This window comes from Lepidochelys kempii, chromosome 7, assembly GCF_965140285.1.
Source record: "Lepidochelys kempii isolate rLepKem1 chromosome 7, rLepKem1.hap1, whole genome shotgun sequence".
Classification (NCBI taxonomy): Eukaryota; Metazoa; Chordata; order Testudines; family Cheloniidae; genus Lepidochelys; species Lepidochelys kempii.
In genome coordinates, this window is record NC_136386.1 from 109541993 (window position 1) to 109563964 (window position 21972).

At 41.9% G+C, this 21972-nt stretch overlaps 1 protein-coding gene across 2 annotated transcripts in view; it reads left to right on the top strand.

The window, feature by feature from the left end:
- CACUL1 (CDK2 associated cullin domain 1) overlaps positions 1 to 21972 on the top strand; it is a 92044-nt gene that overhangs the window by 58894 nt on the left and 11178 nt on the right. Inside the window, exons 5-6 of one of the 2 annotated variants that reach the window (XM_073354238.2) lie at positions 2589 to 2691; positions 15062 to 15151. In XM_073354238.2, coding sequence (XP_073210339.1) covers positions 2589 to 2691; positions 15062 to 15151 — 193 coding nt within the window. The remainder of the gene's footprint in view (positions 1 to 2588; positions 2692 to 15061; positions 15152 to 21972) is intronic. The other variant, XM_073354239.2, reaches the window with a different exon arrangement.

Here is a 21972-nt window from a genome sequence, read left to right on the forward strand (position 1 = left end):
GAAAGTCAAGTGTGAAAGTATAAGAAGGCAAGCCAAGAAAGAATTTTGAAGAACAATTAGCTAAGGACACACAAACTAACAACGCATCGTTTTTTTCAATGCATCGGAAGCAGGAAGCCTACCAAAAAGACATTAGGGTGATTGGATGATAGAAGTGCTAAAGGAGTATTCAAGGAAGACAAGGCCATTGTGGAGAAGCTAAATTAATTATTTGCATAGGTCTTCACTGCAGAGGATGTGAGGAAGATTCACACACCAACCATTTTTAGGTAACAAGTTTGAGGAACAGTCGCAGATTGAGGGTGTCAGTAGAGGAGGTTTTGGAACAAATTGATAAATTAAACAGTAGTAAATCACTAGGACCAGATAGTGTTCACCCAGGAGTTCTGAAGGAATTCAAATATAAATTGCAGAACTGCTAACTGTGGTGTGTAACCTCTCACGTAAATCAGCTTGTGTACCAGATGACTGGATGGTAGGTAATGTATTGTCAATTTTTAAATTTTAAATTTAAAGGAGATCCTGGCAATTACAGGCCAATAAGCCTAACTTCAGTACCGGGCAAATTGGTTGAAACTATAGTTATGAACAGAATTATCAGACATGTAGATCAGTGGTTTTCAAACTTTTTTCAGTTGTGAACCTCTAAAAAATTTAAAATGGAGGTGTGGACCCCTTTGGAAATTCAACCTGTGGTCTATTGACTCGTACCATAGATGTCTTGGACTGAAAACTGACTGAACAGAATTTAGCTATAAATGTTGCACGTGCTCAGCACAGCATTTGACACGGCATGAGAAAGGACGCTAAACTGTGGGTTTCTATGGTTCTAAATGTTTGTTGCCTTTATCAAAATCAATTGGATTTAGGTATTTTTGCAAACTTTACCAGCATCGTTTGAGCAAGGAACCAAGGTGCTTTAAAACACTTAATTGTGGTAAATTAAATCAAAACAAACACTTCAACATTTCAGGTTTTTTTTCCTAAACTCATTTCAAATTTAGGACTGCTATTAACATAAATTACTAAACAAAATTGAACAGGAGTGTTTGTGGCACCTTAAAGACTAACACATTTATCTGAGCATAAGTTAGTCTCTAAGGTGCCACAAGTATTCCTGTTCTTTTTGCGGATACAGATTAACATGGCTGCTACTCTGAAACCTAAACAAAATTGGTGTTTCTGAAATATGGATTTGTGGTGGAAATGGCCCACCTTGATTTTCATACACATTGTAAGGAGAGTGGTCACTTTGGATAAGCTATTACCAGCAGGAGAGTGAGTTTGGGGGGGTGGGGGGGGGCGGAGGGTGAGAAAACCTGGATTTGTGCTGGAAATGGCCCAACTTGATTATCATACACATTGTAAGGAGAGTGATCACTTTAGATAAGCTATTACCAGCAGGAGAGTGGGGTGGGAGGAGGTATTGTTTCATGGTCTCTGTGTATAGAATGTCTTCTGCAGTTTCCACAGTATGCATCCGATGAAGTGAGCTGTAGCTCACGAAATCTCATGCTCAAATAAATTGGTTAGTCTCTAAGGTGCCACAAGTATTCCTTTTCTTTTTGCGAATACAGACTAACACGGCTGTTACTCTGAAACCTGTCAAAATAAATCTGTTTCTGGTCTATTTAATGTATTGCAGATTATGATTAGAGAATAGCAAGTGTATTCTGCTGTAGTATTTCACATTTCCTTTCCTCCGTGGTTCTACTGGGATGGTTGGTTTAAACTCCTAGTTATCTGCAGTGAGATTTATTCCTGGGAATAGGGTGTGTTGATTGGTGCTCCTTTTTTTGCTTGCTAACTGACTCTGTGGCAGCAAAGCAAAAATATTGTAAGGTTAAGTGTAAATAGTGGTTGTGTAGTGGTGGTTTTCTCTTGGAGTAGTTGAATTAAAAACAGTTTACGAAAAAGACTAAGCCAAAAACTTAAATCTGCAGGACCTCCCAACCAGATCATAATTTCAAAGTCAGTCAGTTTTGTTCATAAACTATTTGGCAGTCTTTCATGAAGACTTGTATAATCCTCATGAAACTACCCGTGCTAGCACAAAATCTGCTAACACTCCCTTGCCATGAAGCTGATGAAAAACACTTCAGATGTTTTTTATACACATGCACCCCCCCACCTCACTCCTGTCCTTCAAAAACAAGTAAGTGAGTAGAATTTCGCAGATAACAAATCACATCTTAAACATTTTGATGCCTTTGATAAACACATTATTGCTATAAACATGATATCGACTCCTACTTGGGTATTGTAGTCTGTTCAAAACTATCATTAAAATAAAATGTATTTTGCAGATGCAAACCCCAATTCTGCAAACATGCATGTGCTTAACCTTAAGGATGTCTCATTGGCTTCAGTGGTGCTACTCATGTGCTTAACTTTAAGCATGTTGCATGTTTGTAGAATCAGGGCTCGTTTGTGTAATATGAATCAGATTAGCAAGTAATCTGTTTAGAATTCAAACAATAGCATTATTACAGTTTTTAAATTTGGACTCCATTCGGTGGTAAAGTATATTTGCTTAGTCTGCCATTGTAAAGTCAAATATAAAAACCTTTGTCTGTATTGTTTTCCAGAATAAATTTTACATAGAAACCAAGCTTAACAGAGACTTAAAAGATGACCTTATAAAGCTGTTTACGGAACATGTTGCAGAAAAGCACATTTACAGCCTAATGCGTAAGTAAATTTATTGGACTTTTCTTAAAATGGGGGGCAATCAGATTCTGTCGCAATTCTGGGAAACTATAATATTTTCAAGTGTAGGTTTTAGGAGAAAAAGCAGAATAGGTAGGAATAAAATGGCAAAGAACTAGAGGATTTAAATACAGATTCCAAGAACAGTACTTAAAATAAGATTTAAAGATAAGGGAATGGGTGCCATACTGTGGGGTTTTTTTGGGTCTCCCAGTAAAAATGCAGTGTAATAAGGTTGGTTATTTATAAAGGTATAAATTTAGTAATGTTCTAGGACAGTGATTCCCAAACTTGTTCTGCCGCTTGTTCAGGGAAAGCCCCTGGCGGGCCGGGCCGGTTTGTTTACCTGCTGCGTCCGCAGGTTCGGCTGATCGTGGCTCCCAGTGACTGCGGTTCGCTGCTCCAGGCCAATGGGAGCTGCTGGAAGTGGCGGCCAGTACGTCCCTCGGCCCGCGCCGCTTCCAGCAGCTCCCATTGGCCTGGAGCAGCGAACCGCGGCCACTGGGAGTCGTGATCGGCTGAATCTGTGGTAAACAAACTGGCCCAACCCGCCAGGAGCTTTCCCCGCACAAGCGGGGAACCACTGTTCTAGGAGGAAGAATGAGGCATATTAGTGCCAAAACAACAATTACGCTTTCACAAACATCATTTTGTGTAGATGTCACTGTTCTCTAAGTACTTCATGCTAAAGATGTCCATCTTACGATTATGAGGACATAATATTTTATTGTCCAGCTGCCTATGCTCTTTTCTAGTTTCAATATCAAAATGCTAAGTAAAATGTGACTGGTGTGGTGTGGTTGGAGGAATCAAGTGCCCAGGTGTTAAAGAGGGTGTACAGCAAGAGGAGAACCACATCTCCCTTCCCACCCCACCAATTAAGAAAAAGTTGGGGGATGGACAAAGTAGTGGCTAGTGTAGCCTTAGTGTACCCACATAAATCTCCAAGCACAGCCCCTCTTCCCACCAGATACAAATCAAGACATCCACCCACACAACACAATCAGCATACCAAATAACCTCAAACACACACAGTCCCTTATGTTAATACAGATCACTCATTTGCCACATGCACAAATCCACACAACTCTCCGGGCATAACACAACCAGCACACCCAGTGTAACCAAACATCACTCTGAAGCATAAAATGTCTGAATCAGTATGTAGCATAGAAAGATTTACAAGCATGGTTGACCGTTCTTTTTGTTCAGAATATCACCGGGTTCAATGATCACTGGGATTCATGGTCTGTTACAATCCGGTTTTTAAGTTCTCAGCCTCTTTTGGCTCTCTTATCACACATTACTTTACAAATTACACCCATACGACAGCATGGGCTTTCAGCTACTAGTGTGATTTAATTTAGTATGACCTTCTGTAAGGCAATAAGCTCTGTAGCACACTAGTTAACATTTTTAGAAAATAAATTTCTGATCTCTCTTGCCATATAATTTTTCTGTGAATTATAATTGCAATATCAAAAGCAATGTACAAATAACAGAAAAAAGAATTTACCAGGTAACACACGTGACTTTTTCCTTTGATTACCATAGGGTCTCTCTGTCTTTCTTCGCTACTGCTTTGTGATGAGTTGCAGAAATCAAATTAAAAGAAAATATTGGAAAAAGATAAAAAAAATAAAAAACTGCAGGAAGTAGAGAAACCTACTGTATGGCTTTGTGTGAAGTAGGGTTGCCAACCCTGAAAGATTGTCCTGGAGTCTCCAGGAATTAAGGGAAGCAGTGGGGGCAAAAGATCTATCTGGCTTTAAGATTAAACTTGATAAATTTATGGAGGAGATGGTATGATAGGATAACATGATTTTGGTAATTAAATATTCATGGTAAATAGGCCTAATGGCCTGTGATGGGATATTAGATGGGGTGGGATCTGAGTTACCCAGGAAAGAATTTTCTGTAGTATCTGGCTGGTGAATCTTGCCCATATGCTCAGGGTTTAGCTGATCGCCATATTTGGGGTCGGGAAGGAATTTTTCTCCAGGGCAGATTGGAAGAGGCCCTGGAGGTTTTTCGCCTTCCTCTGTAGCATGGGGCATGAGTCACTTGCTGGAGGATTCTGTGCTCCTTGAAGTCTTTAAACCACAATTTGAGGATTTCAATAGCTCAGACATAGGTGAGAGGTTTTTCGCAGGAGTGGGTGGGTGAAATTCTGTGGCCTGCGTTGTGCAGGAGGTCAGACTAGATGATCATAATGGTCCCTTCTGACCTTTGTATCTATGAATTAAAGGTTAATCTTTAATTAAAGATTGTCATGTGATGAAATCTCCAGGAATACATCCAGCCAAAATTGGCAACCCTAGTGTGAGGTGCACTGTTAATGGACTGCATTTATTTAGTCTCACCACTCAGCTTATTAGAACTAGGCCATTTAACATCTTGTGTTATATTTTTAAACCTTTGACAAACTTCTTACTGTGATCTGACTTTCTTATATCCTGACTGTAGTAGTGGTTTTTTTTTAAAATCAAAGATTAAAAAGTGGTATCTTGACAAAATTTTAAACTTCCTACAGTATCCCTGGAAGTAACTGAGTACATGCATACAGTAGGGAAATTGAGAAACATCTTGCAGTAACCTTCACAAATATTTTCCAGTCATTCTAAAATTTAATGCCAGAATAAAGGAATTACCCCTTTATATTTTAAAGACTGTGTAACAAAAACAATATTATATCGTACCTCAGTGACTACCTACGGTTTGACTCAATATCTTTACATAAATTGCATTTTTTAATTTAAAAAAATAATTTGGATGTCCGATTACCTGCTACTACAGTTCAGCAAGACAATTCATGAGAATAAATGTTCAAAATAGGCATCTACTTAGGGAAATAAGGTAACTTTAATTTGAGGCCCTCTTGGAAGATTGAATTTTCTAATATATTTGAAAAAGTTTTGATAAGACGTTGAAGCTGTCATTTTTTTTAACACTTCTCCCCTCCCTCCCCCACCTCCCCAAACACACACGCACACGGCCAATCTATCAATATGAAAAATGCTTGGAGATTATATATTCTAAGCTCAACACAAAGGAATAACTTTTATTTTTACTTTTAAAATTTGTTCATCTTTTTAATGCATTTTTGTTGATGGTATCTTGTCATCCTATTGAAGGCTAAAAGTTGAAATTTCTATTTCAAATCCCATTCAAGAGGGGAAATGAGTGTAGTTTAAGTTTAATTGATTTGTAAAGTGCTCCTGCACAAAGGCACTGTTTAAAAAAAAAAAAAAAAAAAAAGGGATAAATGGTGTGGAGCTTTCTGCCTTTAATATGCTGTGAAGGCAAAAGTCCCATTGACTGAGGCTTTGTCTACACTAGCACTGTCGTTGGTCAGGGGTATGAAAAAACATACCCCTGACAGTGGGCTGCTGGTGAACCGGCTGTTGGGGGAGGCTAACTCCCAGCCCATCCCGTTCTGACTGAGGCCCCACCAATCATCCTTCCCTTCTGCCTCCCCTCCCCCACAGGAACCCAGAGCAACCCCGTGGCCTCACCGCAACAGCCCCAAGCACCCGCAGCTCCAGACGGGCCCTCAAACCCAGCCTCGGAGCGCCCCCAGCCCCAGAGCTCCGGGTGGCATGGCTGCAGCCCCCTCATTCCTGAGCTCTGGGCGGCACACCAGCCACCCCAGCCCTAACCAGCCTGGGCTATGGAAGAGCAGGAACTGGGAAGGAACTGCAGGAAGGGGTGGACCGTGGGCAGGGTCACACCAGGCTGTTTGGGGAGGCACAGCCTCTCCCAGACTATGATACCCACTGCCCATGCCCCTGTCGGATATAAGTTTCACAGACAAAAGCGCTGGTGTGGACAGCGCTATGCCGACGTAGCTAACACCGCTTGTAGGGGTTGGTTTAATTATGCCTGCAGGAGAGCTCTCTCCTGCCGGCAAAGAGGGGCTATACAGGAGACCTTACAGCCCAATAGCAGTACAGTTCCACAGTGTAGACATAGCCTAAAATAGGGCCTGCTTCTGAACCCATATAGTTGGAGGTGAGAAGAGAATAATTAGAACTCTGATCTTACTTGGAATCCTCTAACACACCTAGGCAGTTGGGGGTGCAATGGGTTCTGAGTTAAAGCCTGTAGTTGAGCCAGGGGTTGAACTTGAGCTGCTAACTAGTGTTAAAAGCTGAATTGATGTGTCTTCGCTGCTATTTTGATCAGAGTTAAGAACACGCTTTTTATGTAGTGTAGGCATACCCTGAGTTGTTGTTTGTGGTGGGTCTGAATTGAGAGTCACTGAAGGAAAAAGGAAACACCTGCATATGGGACACAGTCTTTTATGATCAGTGCAGGATGGGGCCTACACTCATCCTTGCTTTGCAGAAAAAGCATAAAATAAATGAGCTTTATGCAGATTTCTGGCCATGTTTTGCCTGTGCTCATACCCGTTCAACCTGATTGTCTTCGCAAAAATACATGGGTGTAACTGGTTGCAGACTTTGGCCCTTAGTGTGCTATTTCTGGACATAGTATCATAATTTAAAAAAATACTATATAGATGCGCATACACAGCTGTGTACCTATGTATAAGTATATGAAATTACACAAACAGAAATAATTGTCATGTCAGAGCTCTTTAAAGTAGAGCCACATAAACTGAGTGAATAGAACCATATTATTTTTCTTATGCGAGCTAAAGCTGGCTTCATTTGATAAGGCCGCTATATTAAATGATTAATGGAGCATTTACTAAATGCAAAACTACTTACCTGGGTATAACAAGGAGAGATGAAACATCTTATTTACACAAAGCTTTGGTGGTAATGAGTGATGCAGATAATTTGTTCTCTTTTTATTTCATGAAAAAATCTTGTTTGTTGTTGATGGCATTTATGCATGAGATTATTATAAGTAACAAAATCCAGAAATGAGTAATAGTCACTAATCTAAACCACAATCACTTTCTTTATACTGTAAACCCAAATACAGGTCATTTGAAAGGCTTACTGTTGTCATTCTTTTCAAACGCACTAATAAACAAATCTCCAGTCCTTCACTTTACAATAAATTGAGATAGAAGATCGTCTTGTTCCTTCATGCGCTGTGTGAGTGATATGTCCCATTTGAAATGATAGGAATAAAATGTTTTCTGATAATAGAACACCTATTATCCCTCCCAGTTTGGTCACTGACATTTTAAAGTGGATTGTAGTTCAGGAAGCCAGGCTTTTCTACAGGTTTAATTGGAAACCTCTCCAGACAGTCATGGCTTACAGCTATGCCTTGTGTCCAGAAGAATCTTTAAAAGTTATTACTTTGTTGGGTGACATCACTGTTGACTGATGGCATAATAGGTACCTGAAAATCTATGGTCCATTTGCAACTTCTTATATCTGCAAACATATCCAGCTGCCGCCTTCAGTGGCAAAAAAAGTTTTTTAAGTGACAATTGAGGGTTCTCATCTTTGATGTGAACAACTCCTTGGCACCTCCAGGAGGAGCTCACTGCAACCCTAAAGTAGAAAGCTCAGCTGTACTAATTTCAGTTGGTCTACTAAAGAACAAGCTAATAAGGAACAAACTGGATTTGGAAGAGTATCTAAGGCAAAATAATTCTGATTATTCTCAGTCTGGAGCAGTGCTGCTCACTAACTTGTTTGGCTGGGGTATGTTAGATTCTATTCTTGGGGCACCACCAAGAGCCTCTGTAAGTGTTGGCATCGTACACTGTCTTGCTGACTTTCACCATTCCTGTTTTCATGTGCATATTCTCCCCTTCCCTTCGTGTCTGTATCTGAGCTGAAGAATTTTCAGAGAGTTAATTGTATTTGGGAGAAACCTACCCTTGTAAAACATGTGATAATGCCTGCCATTTGGTGCAGTCTGGTGATTTCCAAAGACAAAAAGATTTCCCTTCAAACACATCATTTTGATCCAAAGATAAAGCACTCCCGTCTTGAGGAATCATTTAGCTGTAACTAGAGGAGGAGATCTGCTCCACCAGAGGAAAGAAATTAATTTCTTCCACATAGCTTCCCAGTTGCTACTTCCCTTTTCCACGGGTGCGGGGGTCAGGGGGGATTGGAAGGAGGCTGAATCTTCATGTTTTCCCTTCACTCACCTGTCCTCTTATATAAATGGATGAGAAAGGGAAACATCCAGCTGGCTGTTAATATAGGTGTGTGACAGAGTGTACCACTCATGCTGAGGAAGTACTATAAGGAAAGAGAAACATTGGCTGCAATCACTCTTTTACTGATATAAAACTCTTTAGTCAGATTTCAAACCAGAAGTGCAAGATCTGAATAAAGATGGACCCCAGAAACAGAGAATCAGAGTCTAGGCATGAAAATACGTGCACAAAATTATACTAATTGTTTACAATATAGTTCAACACTGATTTTTATCTAGCCCCACACTTCTTTAGTCTGTGCTTTCCCAAGTCATAACATATACCTAGACAGTCATACGATTAGCTAATCAAAAGCTACTCATTTATTTGACAGATTTGTTATCTACAGGCTGACTCACTATAATAGCAAGCAGGCATTTGTTTTATGTAGTACTCAGGTTCAAGATTTAATTTACTTGAGTGCATTGAAAGTAAATATTTACCTGAAAAGACACATCTTGATCAAAAGCCAAAGCCAATATTTCTGTCATTGGTTGTCACAAAAATAACTGTGGCATGGATTTGTGTGATTTACATTTTGAAGTCTGAGAGTCTGACATTTCGCTCTCAGGGGTCTGTGGTTCTTTTGCCCTGACACTGGAACCCCTCCCCATCTCCAAGAATTCTTACTTGTGAAACATTTAATTGATCCTATGATATATTTTAGTCAGAGTTGTCTTTTACGTCGGACAGTGTTATTTCTTTTTCCCAGTCATGTTCCCCCAGACTCAGAAAGGGGTGGATTTAAAGCTGTTCACCTTTTCATTTTTAAAAAGGGCAGGAGTTCTTTCATAATCGCATATGAGAAAAGAGTTCGTTTTAAAAGGTCTCCTATGACGAACATAGGGGGAAAGTGCTTCAACTGTAAAAATTTCAAAGAGGAAGCAGAAAAATTGACCTAGAAGCTGAATAAGTTCAGCGATGGCTCTTTGCAAAAGAAATCCACTCAGATCATCCCTTCTTGCTTCTGATATGGAATTAAAAAGCATAAACGCCATATGAAAATACAGAAAAAACTAAGGCAGTTGGAGGCTGGTACATGTTGCAGGGAAAGGGGTTTTTCACTTTTTGATACCTCAGTTAATGGACAGGCAGGAAAGGGTGTGTTACTTGATTTGCACTCCAGCGAATTACTAACAGATGTGTAACTCTATACTGTCATCAGCGAGCTCATTAATGTTGGTGGAACAAAATGTACTGATTTGTTCTTAGTTAACTAAGAAAGAAGGCAGTAGAGTGACTCACTGTCTTACAGTGATATGTCCCATGCTCAGCTTTTATATATGGGAAGAGGGACTATGCAAAATACTCGGAGAAAACTGGACAGTACTTAATGTCAAGATCAATGCCTGAATGGGCTGCTATGGCAGAGAAGCTGGTATCTTCCCCCACCTCACCTTTTGGAACAGGCAGGCAGAACTCAAAATTAATCAGATGGAAGGATCTTGCTATCTTCCAGTGATGACCTCTCTTTTTTCTCCAGTTTGACTCTTCCCTCTCAAGGGGTCAGCTATGGGAAAGCTACCTGCAGCTGCGCTGGCAGAGCAAACTAGAAAAAGGGCCTGAAAAGAATATCTACGTTTTTGGTTTCCAGGCTGCCAAGAGGGATGGGGAATGCACAACAGTCTCATGGGTGCCCCCATGTAAAGCCCTGCAAATCCATGGATATCCACTTTATATTCGGGGATATCCGCATCCATAGATGCAGATGCGGATGTCCACGAACCATTTTTGTGGATCGGACGTGGATATAAATTTTGTATCTGCGCAAGGCTATAAATATAGGATCTCAAAGGCGGGGAAGCAGCTGTCAGCCTATATTCCATCACTCTTTCCCCCTCCTCCCCCCATCTACTTACTTTACAGAAGCAGCTGCCTCCCTCTAAACTTCCGTGATACGGCAAAAATGAAGTCGGGAGAGGTTTCCTAGATAGCTTGGCTGCTTAAACCATGGTGATAGGCGCATGGGGGATTTTGCTGCCTCTCTTGATCTATCACCCCCCCCCCCCCTTCTGTGTATATTTGCGGGGAGAGAGAATATAGGCTGCTTCCCTGTCTTCCAGATCCCACTCTTCCCACCACCACCCCTTCCCCCCCCCCCCCCCGCCCCTGGCATACAGAGAAAGGGGAGGTGATAGGTCAAGAAGCAGTTGTCTACAGCTCATAACCTATGAGGCTGCTTTCCTGCCTTCCAGATCCTCATAGACTATGAGCTGCAGACAGTGGCTTCTTGATCTATTATTTCCCCTTTCTCTGTATGGGGGGTGATGGATATAGGATCTCAAAGATAGGGAGGCAGCCTCATAGGCTTTGAGCTGCAGACTGCTGCTTCCCTGCCTTTGAGATCCTACAGTACACACACACACGCACAGATGGTCCTCTGAGAGGCACTGTCAGCGTGCTGCTGCGGAGGCGGTGCGGATGCAGATAGAAATAAAAGATGAAGTGCAGGTCGCAGGTTGGATGCAAGTTGATTCTTGCTGATGCGGATCGGATGCGGATCCACATTTTTGTATCTGCACAGGGCACTACCCCCAAGCTTGCTTTACCTTTAAGATAGGGTTGGTACTGCTCCCACTTTCCTTTTCACTCCTACCTCAATGCGGAAATTAATCTCTTGTAAGAAAGGAACTATTTTTATTCTTCATTTAGATGACTTGGGCCCAGCAGCTGTGCTGTCTCAAAATCAGTACAGTTTGAGTTAATAATCCAGAAAAGCTTTCTTAGTGAGCTATTTTGTAGCTTTAAAGGCTGGTGCAATCTGCCTACCAAAAACAAGTGGTAAAAAATATTTGACTAGTCAAGGTGTAATAAGGTTTGGGGAGGAAAGCACAAATTCACTTCTGTTAATGAGAGGATTGATCTCCAGGTGAACTTGCTAATGAAATTCCTTTATAAAAAGGCGGGTGCAGTAATCAATAAACCAGCACAGAGATTACTGTTCACTTTTCTTGCCACGTATTGTGGATGCATCTGGTTAAATCTTCAAATACTACATATTGTGGAACAGAATTATACCTCAATTTGAAAAAGAAATGTTTTTATGGGAAAATATCTAAACTAGTATGGAAATACTGTAGTCAGCAACTAAAATCATGTTTAAGTCTAAACATCTCCAAGCTATGGGTTAGTCATGCAAACAGTCCTAAGTTTCAGGACTAATTCCATTGACTTCAGTGCAAGTTAAGCACCACTAGTGTAAGTTTGCAGGTTGATTCATGAGCTGTCATCTCCTATGACGGTGGGGTCCCACCTGTGGTCCAGTGTCCATTTGTGCACCTCAAGTGTCTAAGCTGTGCCCTTAGGCAACTGTGTCACTGAGGAAAAAAATTGTATTTTGTGTGTTCTATAAGCTGTACCCCATGATTTTTAAACAGTGTTTGAATCAGCCCTATCATTGCAGGGGGCCTGTAGGGGATAGCACTTCTCTAGCTGCCTCCCATTGTTTCCTCAGCAGCCCCAGGATTAGCTCTAATGAGAACTGGGAGCACTTTGAGCAGTTACTATCCCTTTGTTAGCTTCTCTGCTGGCTTCTTGCTGCATTGTAGGGGTTGAGGAATGAGGTGCATACTCACTTACCAAATTGTGAGAGCCCCAGGGAGAACACAGCAGTTTGACTCTGCCGTATCTAAGGGAAGGAATGCCTGTTGATGGATGGCTCCCCTTTCTCCTCCTCCTACAGCCATGCAGGGTAGCCCAGGAGAGGGAGGGGAAAAAAGCTGAGAACAAGCAACCAATTATATCTCCCTTATTCTCTGCCCCAGCCCTATCACAGATGAAAGCAGCTTGGGGGGCTGTTCTGACTTGCACCTGGTGGAGTGTAATGTGATCCAGCCATGCTTCCTCTCTCGTTCCCCCCCAACATGCCTTCTGTACCATGGTCAGAGAGCTGTAATAGCCAACATTGTTGGCTCTACATCTGTTAGAGACCCACCCATACAGCGTTTTGCTTGGATCAGATGTGCCTTAAGAAAAAGATGTTTTGTGTCTCTGGGCACTTTTTGTTTTCCATAATGTGAAAGCAAATATATAAAAGGTATGATGGGATGAACTCTGAAACAAATTTATAAACCAGAGATTTAGTATCTGACTAGGGTGACAAGACAGCAAGTGTGAAAAATCAGGACGGGGTGGGGCGTGCGGGGTGGGGTGGGTAATAGGAGCATATATAAGAGAAAGACCCAAAAATCAGGACCGTCCCTATAAAATCGGGACGTCTGGTCACCCTATATTCGACTCTGATTTTATTTTATGTGATCAGAGGCATCTAAGTAATTTGCAGCTTGAAGAATGTTTTATGCACCTGTTTAGGGAGCTTGCTTTCCTGACTTCTCTCTGATTGATAGGAACATAACATTTGGCGATACCATTTTTCTCTGTAATAATATTCTGTCTGTCCTCCCCCATTGTGTAAAATTGCCTGTGATGAGTGTTAGTCCTGCTCAAGTATGTTTAAATATCTCTAGCTGTTGCAGCCTATGTGGGATATAAGATCAAACACTACTACAAAGCAAGATTGGCTATTGGGTTTCCTTTAATGAAGTCAGTGAATTATGTCCAAATGGTTTGAAGATACTGTCAGATGCCATGTATTCAGCTGCTTTTAGCTGTGAATGTTCTGGCTTTTGTTGAGTTTATGTTTATTTTAATGTTTAAATGTTTACCTTTGATGTGATTATTCTTTTTAAATAGTCTTCTCAAAAGTTTTAAGGAGGAACTGAAAAAGCCATTTAAAACTAAATCCAGTACACATACGTTGGTTCCATTTTAGATAGAATCATTTTACAATTGCACCTAAACGTCTGATGGCTAGGCTTGTGTTTTAGATGCATGATATATCTATAGCTTAATCTCTTCTAGATCATATTTAGATATTGCTACACATTGTAATAAAGTCTTGTTCCCTAGGTGACATCACTTTAGGCAGCTTTCCTGACTAGCCTAGGTACTGCTGCAGGGAAAATCTGTTGAGGAAAGGTTTCAAATGTCTCATTGAATGCAAGTCACAGTCCTTTCAAAACTTCCAGATTTAAAGGGACACTGTTCTTTTTAAAATCACACTTCTGTCAGAGACAAATTTACCTATAATAGTTACAAATAGCACTTTGGATTACTGTAATTGAAAGATTAAAGAAAGAGATTTCTCTTGTCAGTTTCCACTGTTTTATACAGGTCTTTTATACCACAGAAGAAGGAAGAACTTTAAAAAAAAAAAAAAAAAAGCAGTGGTTATAAGTATGGTGACTGCCATCTTGACCAATATTGGGTATTGAACTGGGGACGCTCTACAGCTAAAAACATATGTTTCCAAAGTGTGAGCTAAAGGGACAGGACCGTGCGCTGTGGATCGGGCAGAGAGAGGAGTGTGTAACACATGCTGACCAGTGGCTTCTGGAAACATACAAACATGGCAGGAAGGGCTTGGGGCAGATGTAGCTCTTTAACAAAATGAATTACAAGTAGTTCATGTTGTAGTTTATACAGGTACAACATTAATCAAATCCACCTCATGTTAAAAACTGATGCCGCATAATATGCTTAATAATAACAGTACCAAATCAACTATCCAAAGAAAAAATGCAGTTATTGATAGTGTCTCTCGGTTACATATTAAGCCAATAAGTGCATCAAGAATGAAAGATAAATATTCTCTCCTATTTAAAAAAAAAGAAAAAAAAGAAAGAAAGTACTCTTGCTTATAGCTGATTTTTAAAAAAAACTTTGTTTCAGGGTGAGTGTTCATGTTTGGACTTCAAATCCAGAGCAGATATTGTTGCCAGGATGGTAAATGTCTTAAAACAGTTATTAGTGGAAATTCTTATGCTTACCATAGCACTGTGAATGTTACCGCTAAAAATAAGTTGCATTTACTTCAGTTCTGTTGCGGAGTCATTGAAACACAGTTACTTGCCTGTTTTCCCTTACAAGTCCTATATGCTTAGCTGTAACAGGAGAAAGATAAAGTATTATTTCACATTTTTGCCACACATAACTTTATATCGTATATTGCACTTTAATTAAAAGGTTATACAGTACTTACATCTGTAAGAATACAGTTCTCACTCATTTGTCTCTCACTTGGTTTCCTCATTATGAACATCAGGTGACAGACAGAGCAGGAAAAAATAACTTTCTTTTAACTGCCAAAAATATATGCAGAGAACCTAAAGTATTTGATCAAGAAAATGGCTAATCAGGCTTCTCTTTTCATTTCAGCTTTACTTTTAGAAGCTCAGTCAACACCGTTTCAAATAACCCCTTCAACCATGGCAAATATTGTGAAAGGCCTGTATACACTTAGACCAGGTAAATATTCATTGCTTCCTTTTGGAATCTCCCATCATTCTATAGTGCCAAAACATTCCACAAACTGGAATATTATGTATCTTTAAAAAGGTAGTTTCATGATCTTATCTGTCAGCCAGTGTTCAGCTGTGTTGTGTAATGTCCCAGCAAAGCTTTTGTTATGAATGCAGTAGATCTATATTGTGAACTGCAGGAGGACTAATTCTTGCATTGGGCTCCCACCTTCACTTAAATAGTTTAAAATAAGAGAGGGGAAACTGAAGCAAGAGCACTGTGCTTCTTTGTATTACTATAAGGGGATGAGGCTGCTCAATGGGACAATCATGACAAATATTCAAAAACAAGATAGATAAAACAGTGGGAATGATATGGCCTTTCCATCTATGATGCTGTGGTGATTACAGAAGTAATTTTGCTAAAACAAATAAATAATTCATTTATTTCATTGTAAAGTTTTATTTTGCCCTTGGGTAAAATGTATATAATGTGGGCTTCAAGTCCAACATTAGTTATCTCAACAAGCCTAGAAAAGTGTGGTGTGTGAGGGTATGTCTACACTGCGATAAAAGACCTTTGGCACTGTTGCAGATGGCCTGGGTCAGCTGTCTTGGGGCTGTGGCGGCAGGGCTATCAAATTGCAGTGTAGATGTTTCCATGAGTGGAGAGGGTCTCAGGGCCTGGGCTCCAGCCCAAGTGTCTAAACTGCAATTTTCAGCCCTGCAGCCCGGGCTCTGTGAGTCGTAAGTCAGCTACCCAGGCTCTGAGACTCGGTGCCAGAGGTTTTTTATGGGAGTGTAGACGTACTCTGAGATTTTTCATGGCATTAGAAATTTAATATGAAATTGAGAAGGTACTGTAAAGTATAATTTGGAAACTGAAGGGAGCCCTGGTCAAGGGACAGTATTCCCAAGGAGTTTAACAGTACAGCAGCAGGTAATTTAAAATAACCATTAGTCACTGGTATGTGTAGTTTGCCATGTGGTGAGCTCTGCAGTTGTTATAAGACTTAATAGGCATATAATAAAATATGTAATTCTAACAATATTGTAATGAACGTGTATTCATATGCTTTAGTTAGTGACCAGGTATAGTCTCTGCTGTAAATCTCTACTGTCAACAGCATCTAACTGGCGATGAGGAGAGGAAATGTTTTGGGCATTCTGTGAAGTTCCCGGAATGAACATCGGTCATGCTCCTTTATTTTTCTGCTTCAAAAACACAAATACCAAAATGGGCCTGGTTTTCCTCTTACCTACAATGCCAGTTTTAGCTCCATGGAGTTATTCTATTGTTTTGTACTGGTGTAACTGCGAAGAGGATCGTATCCAGGTGCCATCACATCTTCTTTTCTATGGAATTGCCACTCAAAGAACCAGACATGACAAAGAGGAAGCTTTATGAAAACTTCAGTCTGGCGTGTATGAGGGCCAGTATTGTGGTGGTCAGACTATCTACAGAATTCACACAGTTAACACTCTTCGCAGGCATGTCTTATTTTTATCAAACATTAAAAAATATAAGGAGGTAGGGGAAGGAAACTGGTGATGACTTTCATCTTTACCCTCTTTTACTTTTCAGTGCTGGAGAAGGAAAATGTATTTAAAAAGAGCACAAAGCATGATTTCATTCTAAGTTGAGCCGATCTGTAAGATTTTGATATTACTATCCTATTTTATATCCCAAAAGACAAGAGTATTGAAAACCTTACAAAGCCTGTCAAGATTAAATGGAACTTGCCTTGCCTTTTCCTTCACAGACAAAGTTTAGTTTGGTTCAGTACTGTCATTTCCCTCTCAGATTTTCAGTATTCTTACTGTGTTCCAAAGGCTATTTAAATAAGATTGTTACCAGGTCATGAAAAATCACCTGGCTAGTGTTGAGTAGGAAGACCTAAGCCATTGATTTCTGCAGAATTTAAGTTTTCCCTTAAAAACGGTAAAGCTGTCAGTTACCAGCTGCTCCAACATCTGTGGAAGTCCTCTTGCAAGCCCCAACCTCAGTCCTCATATGACAGATTGCTCAAGCCATTCCATTATTTGACCAAAATAACTGACAACCAGACGGGACTGTACAAACCGCCCTCTCTCTGCACCATCCTAACATGAAGTGATTGGATTTTGTATTGCCAGATGTTTAAAAATCACGAGTTGTTGTCTCGGAGTCACCGGGCGATGCTCTGGAACTACTCCGTATAAAGCCAGTCAGGACTCTGGGGGAGCATGTCTCCTCTCTCTGAGCATACTGTTGCCAGGGGAAGACACCTACACAGCTTCGACCTTCCTTGATCTGACCTTGGAGCATTCAGCATCCCCTTCCATGCCGTGCGCTTCCTGCAGCGAGTCCGCCCGGGCGGGACTCCTGGGGAAGCCAGAGGGCCCTGCACCCCAACTTTGCAGTCAGATGTGACTCTCAGCCAGTGTAAAACAGAAGGTTTATTAGTCAACAGGAACACAGCATAGAACAGAACTTGTTAGCATGGAAATTAGTGACTTTCGGCCAAGTCCAAGTTGGGGAGTCCTGGGCCCGGAAGCCCTGGACTCCCCCTTTTCCAGTCTCCTCAAGCAGACTGCCAGCTTCCAGCAACCTGACCTCAGACACCTCCGTTGCTGCTGCTTGTCTTTGTCTCGCTTCTTGGGCAAAGAGTCATCTGGTCGTCACCTGGTTGCATCCCCTCCTGGGTTTCAGGTTGTGAAGGGCACCGGTCATAGCATATGTGCAGGCAGCTGGAGCAGCCTCACCTGCCTCAGAGGTCTCAGCCATAGTCAGACACCCCTATTCTCACCACCGAGGTATTGGTGCAGCACATGGGAAACTGAGGCACACACAGTATTCATGCAAAACAGTAAAACTCACATAGGCTCAACAGTAAGACTCACATCCATCATAACAAGGGAAAATCCCCACTTCATCACAGTCATGTCCACAAAAATTAGATTTTAAAAAATGATAAATTTGAGGTTCTTTTTATTTGCATTCTGGTGTTTGAGCTTTTGAGTTTAACATTTTCAATCCCGTCTTCACAATCTTGAGGGATAGAAAAATGAAAGCTGAGATTGTCCTGTAATTGCATGACTCCAGAAGTGTAGGCTTTAAGAAAAACACCAAACAGCACAAGACTTGCAATAAAATCATGAGTTGGCAGCACTATAATTATAACGTTGAATATCTCTTATTCTAAATTCTCAAGTCATATACCCGGTGAGCTGCATACCTATTAACTTTGAGTAGAAGTGCATAGTTGTCTGAGTAATCCTGCTGGATGCTTCATAAGTAAGCATTCAGAGACAGTTGTAATGTTTAGAGTGAGATAGTTAGAGTTCACAGTGTCCACTTAGCCAATCTGTGAACAATGCTTATGCTATGGAAGAGAACAGAATGTCTTTGGTTAGCAATTAAGGATATGCATTTCCACGATATGCATCTGAGGAAGTGAGCTGTAGCTCACGAAAGCTTATGCTCTAATAAATTGGTTAGTCTCTAAGGTGCCACAAGTCCTCCTTTTCTTTTTGCGAATACAGACTAACACGGCTGTTACTCTGAAACCAATTAAGGAAAGAATATTGAGTTTGTGGTATACAACACATCAAATTCTTAAGCTCAATCTGTCAAACATTCACCTTGTCATGGCTTTAGTCAATAGCAACATAGTAAAATTAATTGAAAAGATGAAGATAAGGATACTAGATGAAGATAAGGATACTATATGAATGCTGTTCTAGCTGGACTGGAAGTGCTCTAAGTTTGTACCAAGAATAATTCCTCTGTATTGAAAGATGTTCCTTAGTAGAGTCAGTCCTTGGTGATTTAGATTCTACCGTGTTCAGAAGAGCAGGCCCCTGGGAGGCTGTGAGACTGCCCCAAAGGTGAGAAGCTGTTCCAGTTGTACACGATTGTTGATGCCACTCAGTCTCCACTGCTGGCACTGGAAATACAAAGGAAGGGAATATGAGCTTCAAGAGCTATCTCTTCTCCACGCTCTATCTCCAAATGGTTCTCTGAGACTAGGCGATTGACAGAGTAATAGGAGAGGCTGGCAAAGGGAGGAGAAGAAGAGTAGTGCGATTGGAGAAACTTGCCATGCACTTAAGTACTCTGATCTGGGCTGAAGTCAGGGAGCAAAATGTGTCCAGCACCTAAGTTCCCTGTAAGCTGTGCAGCAGCCTGTTTAGCGCTATGCATGTGCTTAGGGAACCCGCCCGGCCAGGTCCTGCCAGGGGAGGGGCGGCCCAAACCCAGCCCCGGCTTGGACCTGCTGTGGCCGAGGCACCCCGCCCCTAGCCCAGACCTGCCAGGGAAGGGGTGCCTATCCCGTGGCCCCAGCCCTGAAGCTGCTGTGTGGAGAGAGGCTCATCTCCCACCCCAGCCCAGGTGCTGTTGCGGGGAGAGAGAGCTGGGGAGTCCATTCTCTCCATACCGAAGCCCTGGAGCACCCTCTGCACCCCAAACTCCTCATCCACAGCTCCACCCCAGAGCCCACACCCCAGCCGGAGCCCTCAGCCCCTCCCCTCCCCCCACACACACCCCAAGCCTCTGCTCCAGCCCTGAGCCCCTCATCCGTGGCCCCAGCCCAGAACCCGCCGGCCCCAGCCCAGAACCCGCCTCACCCAGCTGAAGCCCTCACACCCCTGCACCCCAACCTTCTGCCTCAGCACTGAGCCCCCTCCCACACTCCGAATGCCTCGGCCCCACCACATGAATTTTGTTAAATGCACCAATATGAAGGTGATGCGTCACACATCACCTCCATATTGGTGCACATAACAAAATTCATTCCATAGATTTGTGGGGAAAAATTAGAGGGAACACTGTCCAGTAGCTCTCCTTAAGCAGCTCAATCTGCTTCTTTTTCCTTCTCTCTTCTCTACCTACTCTAGCATGCCTTTTCTGGAGGAACACAGAGACACTAGTAGACTCCTCTCCAGATCTCCCGCAGCAAAATTTGTTCTGATTAATGTTGGGGATGGGGAGGGTAAAGGGTAGAGAAAGGAAGCCACATAGTGGAAGGAAGGAGACAGAAGAAGGAAAGAGAATAGGGGTTGGGAAAGAGAGGAAGAAGGAGAACTGAAGGATGACACTAAACTGGGAGGAGTGGTAGATACGCTGGAGGGGAGGGATAGGATACAGAAGGACCTAGACCAATTGGAAGATTGGGCCAAAAGGAATCTGATGAGGTTCAATAAGGATAAGTGCAGGGTCCTGCACTTAGGACGGAAGAACCCAATGCACAGCTACAGACTAGGGACCGAATGGCTAGGCAGCAGTTCTGCGGAAAAGGACCTAGGGGTGACAGTGGACGAGAAGCTGGATATGAGTCAGCAGTGTGCCCTTGTTGCCAAGAAGGCCAATGGCATTTTGTGATGTATAAGTAGGGGCATAGCGAGCAGATCGAGGGACGTGATCGTTCCCCTCTATTCGACATTGGTGAGGCCTCATCTGGAGTACTGTGTCCAGTTTTGGGCCCCACACTTCAAGAAGGATGTGGATAAATTGGAGAGAGTCCAGCGAAGGGCAACAAAAATGATTAGGGGACTGGAACACATGAGTTATGAGGAGAGGCTGAGGGAGCTGGGATTGTTTAGCCTGCAGAAGAGAAGAATGAGGGGGGATTTGATAGCTGCTTTCAACTACCTGAAAGGGGGTTCCAAAGAGGATGGCTCTAGACTGTTCTCAATGGTAGCAGATGACAGAACGAGGAGTAATGGTCTCAAGTTGCAGTGGGGGAGGTTTAGATTGGATATTAGGAAAAACTTTTTCACTAAGAGGGTGGTGAAACACTGGAATGCGTTACCTAGGGAGGTGGTAGAATCTCCTTCCTTAGAGGTTTTTAAGGTCAGGCTTGACAAAGCCCTGGCTGGGATGATTTAACTGGGAATTGGTCCTGCTTTGAGCAGGGGGTTGGACTAGATGACCTTCTGGGGTCCCTTCCAACCCTGATATTCTATGAAAGAGGTGACCATATGAATGAGCAACATTCACAGACAAAAGAGATGAGGGGGTGAAAAAAAATAACAAAATGAAAATGGCAGGGGTGGGGGCAGGGAAGAGAGGATGGAGAAAAACAGGTCAGATGCAGTGACCAGCCACGGCATGGGGTTGAGGTAACCCAGACTTGAAGGTCTTGAAGATGGGGGGTGGGGGGGTAAATGTGGGTTTAATCCTTTGTTCTAAGAAAATATGTAGACATTTACACAGTGCATTTGGCTGCTGTCCATAACTTTCCTTCATTGGTAAAGAATGTGTAAGATACTGATCTCTCTGACTCACGTCACCATTAGAGGATTTATTGTTTATAGGTTTAAACACTTTTTATTTCACATGGTCAGTGTCAATGGCAATGGCACAGAAGAGCTTGTCAACAGTATTTAATGTTAAGAAATTAGCTTGGGCTAACTTGTCCAATGCTGATAGTTTAATGGGATATTTGTGTGTACTCATTAAATGGCACAGTACCTTTAACTTACTGTGTAATGTGCAAGGTGGTATTGCTTTGTGTATAAATTATCAGTGAACCTTACTACAGTGATGAAGGTATTGGTTTATGCACTGGTGTTCATGTGTAAGGCCATGTCTACGCTAGGAACATGGTGTATTTTTAACACATTAGCTAAGGCATGTTCAGTAGTCAGGTAAACCCTATGAGGGAGCCAAGGGTTTACCTTAACCAATGAGTACAACTTGCCTTGTCTACACTAGAATTGCAACAGTTGTTAGCAAACATTCTCTTCTTCTCCAACCAAGCTCAGCTATAGATACTTGCACTGTTACTCTGTGGTACCTCTCTGTTTCTCCATGTTTCTAAGGCAGTTGCTATATGCTACATT